The 13754-nt window shown below is 43.4% G+C and overlaps 1 protein-coding gene across 5 annotated transcripts in view; it reads right to left on the bottom strand.

The window, feature by feature from the left end:
- Positions 1-1604: 1604 nt before the first annotated feature.
- LOC149860434 (leucine-rich repeat and fibronectin type III domain-containing protein 1-like protein) overlaps positions 1605-13754 on the bottom strand; it is a 172118-nt gene continuing 159968 nt past the window's right edge. For all 5 annotated transcript variants that reach the window (XM_090053273.1, XM_090053270.1, XM_090053269.1 and 2 more), the window contains one exon: positions 1605-3656. In XM_090053273.1, the coding sequence (XP_089909399.1) occupies positions 3146-3656 (511 nt within the window). In that variant the 3' untranslated portion in view covers positions 1605-3145. The remainder of the gene's footprint in view (positions 3657-13754) is intronic.

Below are 13754 nucleotides of genomic sequence, written 5' to 3'. Positions count from 1 at the left end.
AGGGCCCCGCAGCCACAGTGCTGTCCGGAGGGAAGCTTTGCCTCGTGCGCGCCGCGCGGCTCCTGCTGTGCTGCAGGGACAAGGGAAGCCGTGAGGGCCAGGCCAGGGGCCACAAAGCAGCTTGAGCTGCCTCAAGCCACGGGCTGTCACGCTCGAGGTCCTGGGCAGGCCGTGCACCCAACACCCCTCGCTGGCTCCACATGCCCACCCTGCGCATATGCCCTGTTTTGTGCGAGGCCTTCGCCACGTGCACCGGTACACACCGGCGGTGCACGCCCTGCTAGGTACTGGCGTATGCAGCCTGTGGCACACGCGCCCATCATCGCCACACTTACTGAGCACGGCGCGTGTCAACTACACGTCAGCGCCTCCCCTTGGTCGTTTTATTCCTCTCTCGTGTGCTTGAGTGCAGTGGCATATGGCACCTGCTGTGCACGTGTGCATCGAGGCCTGGTGGGGATATGCACATGGTTGACTGTTCTGTGCGTGTGCCACTACTCACTGGCGTCGTGTTGACTGAACGTGTCCAGAACGGACCTTCTGTGCATGCGCCACGTGCTGCACAAGCACTCCGCATTGCCTGGCCTTGCACGCACGTGCGCCAGTGTCGAAGAGTGAGGGGCACCGATACTGGTCCCTGCCATGGGGGTGGGGGCTGCAAAGTGCCACCACTCAGGGGCACGTGGGCTGTTCTGGGCTCCAGCCTCTGTGCAGCCCCCCTGCGGGGAGGTGAAGGCCCCCCTCGGTCTTCTCTTCTGCAGACTCAATCAGCCCAGTTCCCTCGCCTCTCCTCACCAGTCCTGTCCCCCAGCCCTTGAACCATTTTTATTGCCTTCCACTGGACTCTGCTGGGTCCACATCCGTTCTGCAGTGCAGGTGTACAATATGCAACCTTGGAAAAAAGGGGCATGTTCTACATCCTGTCGCTAGGACCTACACAAAAAGATACCCCATATCCTCTCGAGTATAACCCACCGGCATCCTGAACGCTCGTGCCTCTGGGGACACAGCTGAATGGCTCCTTGGAAATCACAGGGGCTATGGGCCAGATCGCTAGTGACCCTCCAGAGAGGAGAAAGTTCCTTGAGTCTCGTGCTTACTTCCCTCCCCCAGAAATAACAAAGGCCCAAACCTCAGCCATACTGCTTTCTTCAAACTTAGGAGGCTCTGATGTCAAAGCAGCTGCGAAAATAAAGAAGGGCGCACCACCATCAAAACCACACTGTCCTGCGTGTTCCTGAAGGGCTGGCGATACCTGCACCTGCTGGAAAAGTGGGGAGAAAGGTCCTAACTCAGGTCATAGCTAGGAAGTCATATGTACATTATGCCATCCTTTCCCTGTGCACAGAGACCGAGCAATATCCCAGTTTTCATCAAGTACCTAATTCTCATATACAGGTGTACGGTACACTATTTGACTCAGCTTTCGCAGTGTGAACAGCCCCTCTTACCAAGAGAACTGAAGACCGAATCATTCAAACTCCTGTGCTTGGTTTTCATTGCTGTATGGAAACCCAGGCGGTATCTAGGCCATGCCAAGTAATCTCTACAAACGTTTTCAAAAGCTCCTGACACCGCCAATGAATGAGTCTAACTAGAGTAAAGTCTCGAGTTTCTGAGCAGGTATGTTTATTACTTGATTGTAATGACTGAATTAAAATATATTCGTTTAACGTTGTGCAAGTGTACAGCTTTCAGCTGTCTGCTGTATATCCTTCCCTGGCCCATGCTTTCATATCTAACCGGAAAAATATTCAGTTGGTTAAAGGGATACCATAAGTCCAAGGATTTCCTTCCTGATTCGTTTTTAAATTATCATGTGCTTATCACCTTCAACGATTCAAACTGGTTTTGATAATCTGCACTTGTATTGTCGATCGTTTCCTTTCTCCAGTTCCTTCAGGATGCTTAACAAGAAACGGACTAGTGACGAGAAGGGGAACTTTGTTCTCAAAACACTACAAGAAAATACAGAGACACATTGCTGTTGAGTAGGTCCTTTTTATGTTATGCTCCTCTTAAGTTTTTTTTTTTTTTTTTTTTTTTTAATGTTACAACGAAATCTAAAATTTGGGCCCATTTTGACCTAGCAGCATCCCTTTAAACAACAGGAAGATTGAACTATTATGAACGCTTAAAAACGACTGCACAAACATTCACATAACTCATCCTTCGGCCAGTTACATTACACTTCATGCAGTATTACAGAAAGAAGAGGTCGGTAGAAAAGCCACCTGAAGGTCCAGTGTCACGACGCCACGGTGCAGTGTGCCTGGGGACAGGAGAACTTCGAAATGTGGGCTGTCCGTCTTAAACGTACCCAAACCAGTCAAACGAACACGACTGGCATCATTTGGGAGTGCGACTGTCACCCTTTCCAGCATGGCAAAAATGTGCACAGTGGAGTACTTACTTCAACAGCTTTCTGGAGATTTAAATCAGGCAGAAAAAACCCGGGTGCCTCTGATTGAGCTACGGTAAATCTGACTGCCGGGGAAGAGCAGGGTTGCAAAAGGCAATATCAGTAAATAATTGTGCACAACTACTTGAAAACTTTAATGCTGTTTTCCTTATTTTGGTGTGGTATTTTCCCACAGACAACCCATTAGGACCATCCAGCCCCCCGGCCTGATCCCCATTTCTCCTCTTTTTTGTTCTGTGGCTCGCACGTCTAGAATGAACATACAACGCTGAACAAATCACGGTCAACAAGTCGAGGACTTTTTCATTGCGTTTCACTGTTAACGAATCGCTACTTTACTTGTTAAACGCCTCTGCCACAAGAAGGCAAAAACCCGGAGGATCCCGAGAGCACGTCCTGCTGCCAGTTCACAGCTGAATGAATGAATTGTGCATTTTACCAAAGAAATACCCATCGTTATGTAGTTGCCTCATACCGCAGGTGTATGTTATAAAATAACCAGTAAAAAAAAAAATCTTGTAAATCACACACTTTATATTTAATATATTGAAACAAAAATAGTTAAGAATGCAGGAACTGTTTTACAGATTAAAAAAATAGTTTTTTTTAAACCATCTGATCTTAAAAATAGACAATAGTAGTGAAGCTTAAAATACAACCACTCGCATTAAAATGTTTCAAGCGATACCACCTTGGTGTGTGTGTGCTCTTGTCACATTGCTATTAAGATACTGCATCAGTTGTTAAAAAGGTTGTGTCAGCGAGAGTCACTCTTTCGCAATCAAAATCGACAACAGTTTTGCCTTTGTTGGACGTTCCTGAGCACTCCTGATGCAAACTTTCCCGGCCCTCCGTCAGTTTGGAAGTCGAGTGCGCCATTGACCCGCTCTGACTACCATTGGTTTGAGAGCAGACATTACTGACTTTAGTATTTTTATTTTTGTGGTGGTTGTTGTAGACTTTATACTTCATGAGAAGGATGAAGATGAAAACAAGAACTGAAGCCACGATGATCCCACCAATAATGATGATCATAGTTCCTCCGAGAAACTGAGCGTGAAGAGAGCGGCACTGCTTGTACTCTTCGTGCGTGGTGAACTGCACGCAGCCGATCGCCCTGGTTGCGGTCAGAGATGTCAACCCATCGTCGTAAACGGCAAGGACGCAGAGATCGTACTCGCGTCCTGCCACCAGATCAGTCAAGAAAAAGGATTTACTAGCAGCTGGTATCATCCTAGAAGAGAAAATGGGTACAATCAATACTTGAAGTGCAGCAAAACGTGAGGTTTCTGATTAGCAGCAACAGTGGGAGACTTCATTTTGAAAGTAATTGTAGCTACCAGCTGAAGGGTCGGCCACCAAATCTCCATCCACTGGAAGCCTCGTCGCTCGAACGGCAGAACCGTGCCTGCGGTGAGCAAGGGGCGGGTAGTAGGACAGCTGATAATCTGGACCTGGGCTCACTGTGGCTGTGGTAGGAGCAGCCTTAGGGGCTCCAGGCACCCCCCTCCCTCCAGCTACTTGCAGCTTCCGTGGGGGTGTCCATGCAGGCACGTGGGCTGGAAGTGGGGGGACAATGACAGAGACATGTGGGCATGGGGTGCAGAGAAACGGGGGGCACGCGGGCTTCTGGTGCATCCGCAAAGCACCCGTCTCGGAAGCCCACAGACCACCCTAGTATGACCCCTGCCACTTCGAACTTGGACGGCCCTACTCCAGACCGCACCTTTCTATACTTTTGTTGCCAACAGAACAGAATCATTGCTGGAAAAGCCGTGGAAAGGACTCGGGCAAGATTTTTTAAGTAACTTCAGCGTCCAGGGCACATTTCTGATCTGTCACTACACGACTGTAGAGTGTTACACCGCTCGGCAGGTTGGTTTGGAACACAACGTTTAAATTCACCACAATTTTAAGGCAAAGTTTTCATAACTGTGCTCTACCAAATAACCTTCCTGCTGGCTCTGGGCACTTCTGCTCTAAAATACATGATGTTTCACAACTGGAAAGTTTTTACACAATAAATAGTACAAGGACTTTGCACCTGCATGTCCGGTAACGTGCACGTGGGCGCATCTACATGTCACACAACATCGATGGAGTGACCACGTGGGTCTACATGCGCCCGGCTGCTACTTTGCCGTAGCAGCACACTCCTGTCACGGCGGGCTGTGCAGTACGGGCGGTTACCACGCCAAGCCAAAAGGAAGTACTAAAACATGGCGCAGTAATTACGTCGCTGTACGATGTGTAGATGTGCCCTGTAAGTAGCATGATTTTGTAGCAAAACGTCAGCTGTACTTGCAAAATTCATCAGCTGCCCAGCCCGATCCAGCCTTAATGTGAAAGCTGTTGTATCCTGTGCACGCATGTGTGCAAGCTTGTACGAGTGCGTACACAGAATAAAGAGAGTGGAGGGCTAAATATGGCCTGAACAGTGCATTTCCCATAGCAAAAATACATAAAACCTGTCCTGTGATGTACAAAAGATCCAGTTACTGAGAGAACCAATCTTAACAGAGATAATGAAAGCACGAATCAAACAGATCTCACGCTGCAGGTCAGGAGTACCAGCAAACTTCGGGTCACAGACACGTGATTAGTTGGGGGTTTCTTCTGGTGTAAACTACTGTAACTCTCCAAAACATGAGAAAAAAAAAAATCAATGCAACTGCATATATTCCAACTGAGAGTCTGGTCATGACCACACTGTTAAATACTTCAAGCGACGTGTTAAGCTAACCCTCCACTACCAGGAAACAAAACAGGATATTTTCGTGCGGTCACTCAGCCAGTTAGGGAGCCAACGTGCCTAGCGCTGAGAACTGGAAGCGACAATCCTTACTCCATTCTTCCTGAACATGTGTTTGAACATGCTACTGCTATCAGTTCAGTTACAGTGATTGTCATTTCTGGGATTTTTATAATCACCACAGGAAAATCATGTATATTTGCAAAACACCGTGACTAAAAATAATCAAACTATTGCCAAGGGACACGTTCAAATGCAAACGACTGGAGGAAAAAAGGGGGCTATAATATAATATTATATATGGTGCATCTACACGTGCACTTTAATGCGTGTTAGCTTATTTTAATGTGCATTAAAGCGTCATACAAAAACCATGCGCTTTTGCTAACGGGCGTTAAAATAGGCTAATGCACCTTTTCTAGTACCTCACAATGCAGGGCTCCTATACACGTGCAGGGAGGCTGCTCCGACACACTGAAGCAGTCTCGATTAATTGAGTCTGCTGAAGCGTAGTAATTACCGTTCTCCAGCAGACTCGAGCGTCACGTGTGTCAGTGTCCCCACACTGAAAAGTGGTGGTGGGGCACTTTAAAGCTCATTTGATGAGCTTTAGTGCAGTGTCCTTTGCCATTTTGCAGTGTGGGGACATTAAGACATGTGACACTCTGGTTGCTTTTAATTAGCACATCTCTCAGAGCTGTGCTAATTAAAGCACCCTCTGTGAGCACACACATAAATACCCAGGGGTACTAAATTTAATGTGCATTAGCAAAAGCGCATTAATGAACATGTAGACGCACCCACAATTACTGAATACACGCAGAAATACACGAGGCTACACATTTCTACCTAGCGTCTCATGCCTACAAATAAGTCTTTGGAGCAACTTATAATTATGAGAATACAAAAAGATGAATATACAAGTTCAGAACAGTACCTAACCAGACTCGCAAGGCAACGATCATACTGTCCACCAAACAGCGCCAATATTCTGCTTAGGTAAGTGTTATACTTACAGCTGTTAAAGATGAGGGGAAGACGTGAAGATTTTCAGTAGCAGGGCTGAAGTCTTGTTGGACCCATGACAGTCCAGGACACCTCTGAGAGAAGCAAGGATTTTTTGTGGTATCTTTTACTGGAGCAACTATATAGCCAGGAGAGCTCTTGGGCAGCCTTTTTTCACACCTGATGCCTGAAAGCGTTCAGTAACATGTCTCCATCTCTTCCCTCCCATTTCTTTTAAGTTACATTTATTGAGTATTGCTTGTTATACTGCTCTGATTTGTGACCAGAGAGATTTAGAGGTCAAAATTATCATCATTGAAGACCCACAAATATATCTCCCCCGCCCCTTTTTTTTATGTAAGCAAGATCACTTACATTTTTTTCTTTATTGTTTTAGATGCATTAAAAATCTCTTTTTGAGGGAGATTGCTCTAAAGGCTTTAAAGAAACAGACGGGGAATTTTCTGGCTTTTGGCTCACAAGGCCAAGGTGTAATAAGAGAGATCTTTTCTTTTTCTATTTTTACAGTTATACCTTTGAGTTTCTAACCACGTTTTTACCTTTCAAATAGGTTTCTTTTCTCCAACATTTGTGATTTATAAAACCCATAACTTTCCAGAGTCTTCCAGGAACAAAAGCATTAGACAAGCATTAGACCTGACACTATTTATACTTATTTATTTTCTTAAGTCACTTTCTTACTCATCTGAATGCATGTGGCTCATCCTTGTGACATATGTTATTATCTCCTATTGATGTTATCACTTCCTTGGCTACCCACTGCTCCCTTCTGGTCAAACCCTCAGCAGGCAGACAGACAAGCAGCCTGATCTCACACAGCGTATATTCTCAAAGTTTTGCATTAAAAAAAAAAAATCAATCATTTAGAGATGTTGAAAGCATTCTCTTACCAAATAAAAGAAAATGAAACAGGAGACGATCTCAGTGGTAAAGTTTTAAATATGGTATCCAGTCTTGTAACCTATTATCTTTGCCAGACAGGCATTTAAAAGATTTAAATAATTTTGCCAGTTAGCTTTAAATCATTTATCTTGAGGTCCAGTTTCTCTCTTCATCCATTCTGCATTACAGGAAGGAAAAACTCCTGATACTGCTTTACCCCCTTGTTGTCAATGAAATATATCAACAGGTCAATGGAACGACTGGGTCCCAGCTTGTCATTACAGAGGTCGAAACAAACAAGCACTTTCAACTGCCTTTCATGCCTAGGATTTTCTAGAATTTCCTTCTTCCCCGCCTCCAAATTAGAATGAAGCATTTAAACTTGCCAAAGAACAGAAATAGTAACGTATCTGGTGAAACATCAAAGTGAGCTTATCGAAACATCTTGTTTATTGAAATGGAACAGTTGCCATTAATGTCAAAACATTGCAATATACCATAAAATATTACATATGCCAGAAAATAAAGTAAATGTACATACATATGTAATAAAAAAAAATATTACATATGCAATATCTTAACCTTTATTTGTGTAACGAGTGTTGAAATGAATAATGTATCAAACTGCAAGCCCTACAGCAGTGGTACTCAACCCATGGCCCAATCAGCCCATGGCAGCGCACGTGAAATCCTGCTAAAACATTTTTTTAAGTGGATACACAGGAAGTAACTTTCAGAGTTGTTAGGGGCTGGAAGAGAACTTACAGGTCATCAGGGCCAGCCCCCCTACACGTGGGCAGGAAAGGCTGCCGGGACCCCAACAAGGTGGACGTCAAGATGTTTTTGAAGACCGCCAGGGAGGGTGACTGGACCACTTCTGGGGCAGCCTGTCCAAATCCTTGGCACTCGACTTGGAAAGTTTTTCCTTATGTTTAGCCTGAAGCGATCTTCAATCGGCTTGTGCCCATTATTTCTTGTCCTCCCCTGGGGGGCCTTGGTGAACAGATGCTCCCTCAAACCCCGACGTACACTCCGATATACTTATAGGCTGTAACCAAGGTTCACGAGTCTTCTCTTCTCCAGGCTGAGCAATCCCAAGTCCCTCAGCCTCTCCTCACGTGTCTTGGTCTCCAGGCCTCTAAATCATGCATGTGGCCCTCCTCCGGACCGTCTTAAGCTTCTCCACGTCCTTCTTGAAGTGAGGCACCCAGAACTGGATGCAGTACTCCAGTTGTGGTCCACCTGGATGAGACCCACGACACACTGATAGCTGCAAGTGGGGCCTGCTATGGCAAACTGGTTGAGAACCACCGCTCTATCTATAGGAGCATACATCTTCAACATCTATTTCAATACACCCCAAAACGTAGAGATTCTACACTCATCGGCTACGGACAAGACTGTCAGCATACTGCAACATAACAAACTTGAATTTTCGATCAACGCTATTTCTGGGCGTGGAAAAAGTGATAAACATTTAGAAACCTACATTAAGAACAGATAGGAACAGAAGAGAAATGTTGCACTGTCAGCATCTTCAAGTGCTATTTGATTTCCGCCTCTACTAGCCTATCAATCCTGACCGGGGATGATACACTTTCAACAAGAGCGACAAGCATGAAGTTAGACAAGGGTCTTTGGGTAAATCTGCTATTTTTTACTAGACAAACTCAAATATAGCTAAGGCTTCTGCTACGTATTCCATTAAGCGAAATACAAACATATTAGCATGGTTTGGTTTCTGCAAGCATTCATTTTTGTTGATTTTTTCACCAAACCTATCAAACTTTTCTTGTACGGCATTGTTGCAAATTGCTTGATGAATAGCTCGGGGTTAAATTTCCACTACTTGGCATGAAGGGCTATTTAGAGTCTGAAGCATGTTAGAACATGCAGTGCAAAGCAGTTAGTACTTATGCAGTCTTTGTCACAGAAATGAACAGAAGTGAAGCAAAAATTGTTATATGCTTACCAAACACCAGAAAATACTTTGATGTTCGGTGACATGTAAACCTGTGTACAAATGTTAAGTAATATTTAATAACAGCTGTGTGTTGTGTCAGCTCTTCTGATAACAGAGGATGGCTGCCACCTCCAGAAACTAGGGAAGGCGTAAGCCATGCTTGCAACACCATGATAAAGTATTACATCAAAGAAAAGATACCTTGGCTTCTTACAAAATTGGAGAAAAACCCTGTCAACTCTGTCTGAAAACAAATGCAGGCGGGTAACTGCTTATCAGATTTTAATATAATTATAAAACACATGCAAGACTTTGCCGAAGACTAATTACTGCTCTCCCTTGCACACACAGCTGTTTAGACCAGTGCGGAGGTTGGAAGAGCAGGATCTTATCTATATTTTGAGTAATCTGAGAAAAAGGTAACTTATCATCATCACTACTACCACAACTACATGTGAAAATTAAGTTGCTACTGTGATTATTGCAAAAGATGGCATTCAGTGCTTTGTGGAGCGCTCTCAAAATGACAAGGAGCTGTTGGGATGCCTAAAAAACAGACGGTTGATAGTGGTACCTCATACTACAGTAGTTCATTAACATTGCTTTGCATAGGGAGACTATCATTTTACCCCCATTTTTGAGTGCCTAGAATATATATTCTAGAAGCCAGCGTATGTATAGCAACGTGGCTATTATTACTTTCATTGGGCTTAGTAGTCATTTAAACAACATGGACATTGTATCCAACTGTCACAAAATATAACATGGATGTCACATAATACTTGAAAAAAACAGTTTAGATTTAGGAGTTTTTGTGATTTTGAAAGGGGTAAGACTACTGCATCAGCCCCTCAGTGGAATAAAACTGTATCTCTAACTAGCAACTTGATCACCCCAGTGATCAAAGGCATTTACTTGAATAATTAATTTTAAATGAAAGACATTTCACTATAGTAATAAGACAACTGCAGGACCCTTGCCATGAGATAGCCATACCTCTTGGGAACCGCAGGGCTCCCCTTTTTTGGTGCTTCTGGAGATTTGAAAATTTTGGTCTCTACATGGTAACTACTTGTTAGGCTTCACTGCTTAAGACTGCCATTTGCTTGCACGAGAGTTTAGCCGCGAGTTTGTTTGCCATTGTGCATACTCTGCAAGAACTAAAATTTCAGTTACAAGCCTATTAAATAATTCCTGATTAGAGACAAGCATAATGCTCCACCAGTTTTTAGCAAAAAGTTCTCTCTACACTACAATCACCGAGGAAACCAAATATGGCCAAGGCTCGCCCAATAGGCCTCATTCCCAACTACTAAAAAAAATAAAATAAAAAAGTGGTGATCAATACCTGAATAATGCATTGGCAAAGTTAAGATCTAACAATGGTTTCAACTGCAAGTTTACTGAATATTGAAGCAGATTACTGCATGTTGAAGCAAAATTGGTGCTTCACCCTCACTATAAGCCAGTATTAGTAATCCTATCCACAGTTCGCCTTTGTGTTCCCATTTAACTCGAGACAGCCAGGAAAGACATACGTTTCTTTCGATCAGCAGTCATCATGGGAGCTGGTAAAAACCCCCCACACAAATCAGTAAGTTATCCACGCAAAACCACGGCTTTGTTAGAACGCGAACATTTTTTACAAAAACTGTCAACAGGGGAAAAAAATCTGAGCTAGTTTAAATTTAAATGTATTCTTTTGTTACACTATCCTTTTCTTGCATTATGATACATGATCATTTAAATATTCATTACACAAATAAAGGTTACATATTACATACGCAATGTTTTGTAGCATATTGCAATGTTTGGACATTACCGAAATGGAACAGTTGCCATTCACTAAACAAGATATTTCAATAAGATCGTTCTGATGTTTCACCAAAGATTTCAGTATTGCTTTTCTCTGGCAAGTTTTAATGATTCTTTCTAATTAAGAGGAAGGGAAGAAGGAAACTGAGATACTGAATTTCTCTGAGCTGGAAATACCATTTTTCAACTGCCTCTAGTCACCAGTAACATAGCCAGGGGTGGGCAACTGGAAACTAGCCCCCCCAGTACTGACCCAGAGGAAGCACCCCAGATCCAGGCTTTCTCTCTTGCAACTGCTGGTGATGACAAACAGCTGCTTTAGGGAGGGCTGGGGTAGCTGCAGGTGGCGTAGGGTGGCAAGAGTTTAGGAGCAGAGCCACAAGGCAGAGAAAGAGGACGCTGGTCCAGGATGCAAGCCACACTATTTATACTTCTGGTCACAACCTTCTTAGTAGTTATTCTCTAAAGAAAAGTGGGTAACAGCCACCTGATACAGGGGAAATACTTCTTCATGGAAGTAATCAATGAAGTCTGAACCCAATCAACAGTATCTGCAGAAGAAGCTGACAGTCTGTCCCAGCGTGAAAAGCTAAGCTGGATAACGCCATGGGCTGGAGTAAAAATTCAGCTCAGAAGCTGCATGGAGTTGCGAGGTACTAATAATTGCAGGAGTCATTATATTCTGGCTTTCAGATAAAGTTGTGCAGTGGTTCTTCCATAGAAGAAATTATAGATGATCGGCCCTTATTCATGACATTTAAATACAATATTTCAAAGAATCAAGAACAAAAAGTAACTAGTGGGATTTTTTTTTTTTTTTGGAGAGAAAAAGCCTGAATCTCTCAGGTGGCAGAGAAACACAGCACAGGTATTTCAGGTCTGAATGATCTCTCTGTAATGGAAAGATTATCTCTGTCCATTATCTGAGTCTGAAAGAATTACACCTTCATGCAATGTGATGAAGTGACAGCAACAATCAGTGCCATGGCACAAAGCTGAACTAAGAAACTACATGAATAAATAACTCATAAAAGGCAATGACAGACATGAGCAATGCTGTCTGAGAAGCACACATTAGTGGCTGCAATCACCAGTTTAATTCAGCACCCAAGAAAATATAGCCTTTTTGGTATAAGGCAGCATGCTGGTAAAGAGCAAATGTACTTCCAATATTTAGCTACTGAATGTACAAAGTAATAGAACAGACATTTGATTGGATTCCTAGATAACTTCCTGGTAAACCTACTACATATGTTGTCTACAGAAAAAAAAGAAGAATACAGGGTACAAAATAAAGATAAGGCTGCAGTTGCAGAGGTGGGAGAACAGATTTGTGAATATAACTCTCAGTGTTACCCCAAATCAGTGGAGACTAAGAATATGCTACTCCCAACACATTGTCTTCTTTATAGGCAACAGGTATTTACCTGAGCCACAAAACTCCCATGTCTCCTTAAGAACATCATTTCATTGATAGAAATAATATTTCCAGTACTCTTGCTAGGTGAAAAATACTAATATGAACGTAGAAAAGTCCAGGATTTGGATCACATGCAGAACTAAAACAGACGTATCACAAACTGGCATCGTGTCAGCATACCCAGTGCAGAAATCTTCAGCTAGAAAGGTTTATGAACAGTGAATGTGGAAGCCATTATTTGGAAAAAATTAAGTGTAGAGATGTAGAATATATTCAAGATACCAGTAGCATTGTTTTCTCACACACACACACGAGCACGCACAAGTTGAACTAGCAAGACAGATCTTAACTGGAGTGACTTTGAAAATCCTACCCTTCCTATTTCTCCTATTAACAGGAAGGCAGGAAGGTGCTGAAATTAAGGCCCAAACTTCAGTTTCTTGGCCAACAATATATGACGGCTTTCATACTTTACTCAAATAACACGTGATCCTATAAAATTGCTGGCAGTTAACTACAGCATAGTAATTTAAATCAGACTTTAGGCATTTTCCTAGGAAAACCCACATAGCCATCTTTCTGAAATAGTGCACTGCATTGCTCCAAAATAATGGAGAGGTATGAGCATTTTAGCAAAAAAAATCTTACTGCTTTGTCATATAGCAAATGTAAAATGAAACAGCACCCTCATGTTTAATGCAGCAATCTGGCAATAAGTCACCTCTTTATGATGAATGATATTTCAGCTTTTTACTCTAATATTGCTCTTAATAATAAATAACTGACATTTTAAATTGTTATGCTTTTCCAATAAACAGAGAAAGCTAGACCATATTACCCAATTTTCATGCAATAAATAATGTTTCAATTATCGGTACAGAAATATCACTCTTAAATATTTATTTCTCAACCAATTTATAGGGTGCAGTTCCAGCTAATTAAAGTTCGATGATCACTGGCTCTGAAAGAATAAATTTAGTGCTCAGGAAGATATTTCCTCTGGTGTTATGAGATCCAGCTTCAAGTTGACTAGAAACATTAACCAGATTGTTATGAGCCGTTAATGCTGCGCTGCTAATCCCAACCACAATATAAATGGGGAGTTTGTCTCACCTAGACTAGATGTTCTAGAACAGTGCTCAACCCCTTGCCCTGGCAGGCCAGACGGGCAGCATCTGGGTCTCTCCATGGGCCAAATCCGGCCTGTGGCCGTGATACCTCACCCAGGGCTGGGGGGAATGGCCATGCAGAGGGGGACAGTGAGCAGCCTGGCCCTGATCCGGCCGTGCAGAGGGAAGGGGGCCTAGCCTGGCCTGGCCCCAACCTGGTCACAGGGAGAAGGAAGCCTGGCCCAGCTCCATCTGACCGGGCAGGGAAGGGGGCATGGGAATTTGGCAGCACGTGCAGGGTAGCAGTATTAACGACCACTACTCCCCTACCGTCAAATTTCTTGACCCATGGGGAGCCCCATGGG

This window comes from Crocodylus siamensis, chromosome 6 (genome assembly GCF_052110815.1).
Source record: "Crocodylus siamensis isolate JL-2025a chromosome 6, ASM5211081v1, whole genome shotgun sequence".
Lineage (NCBI taxonomy): Eukaryota > Metazoa > Chordata > Crocodylia > Crocodylidae > Crocodylus > Crocodylus siamensis.
This window is presented reverse-complemented; position numbering and strand designations above follow the sequence as displayed.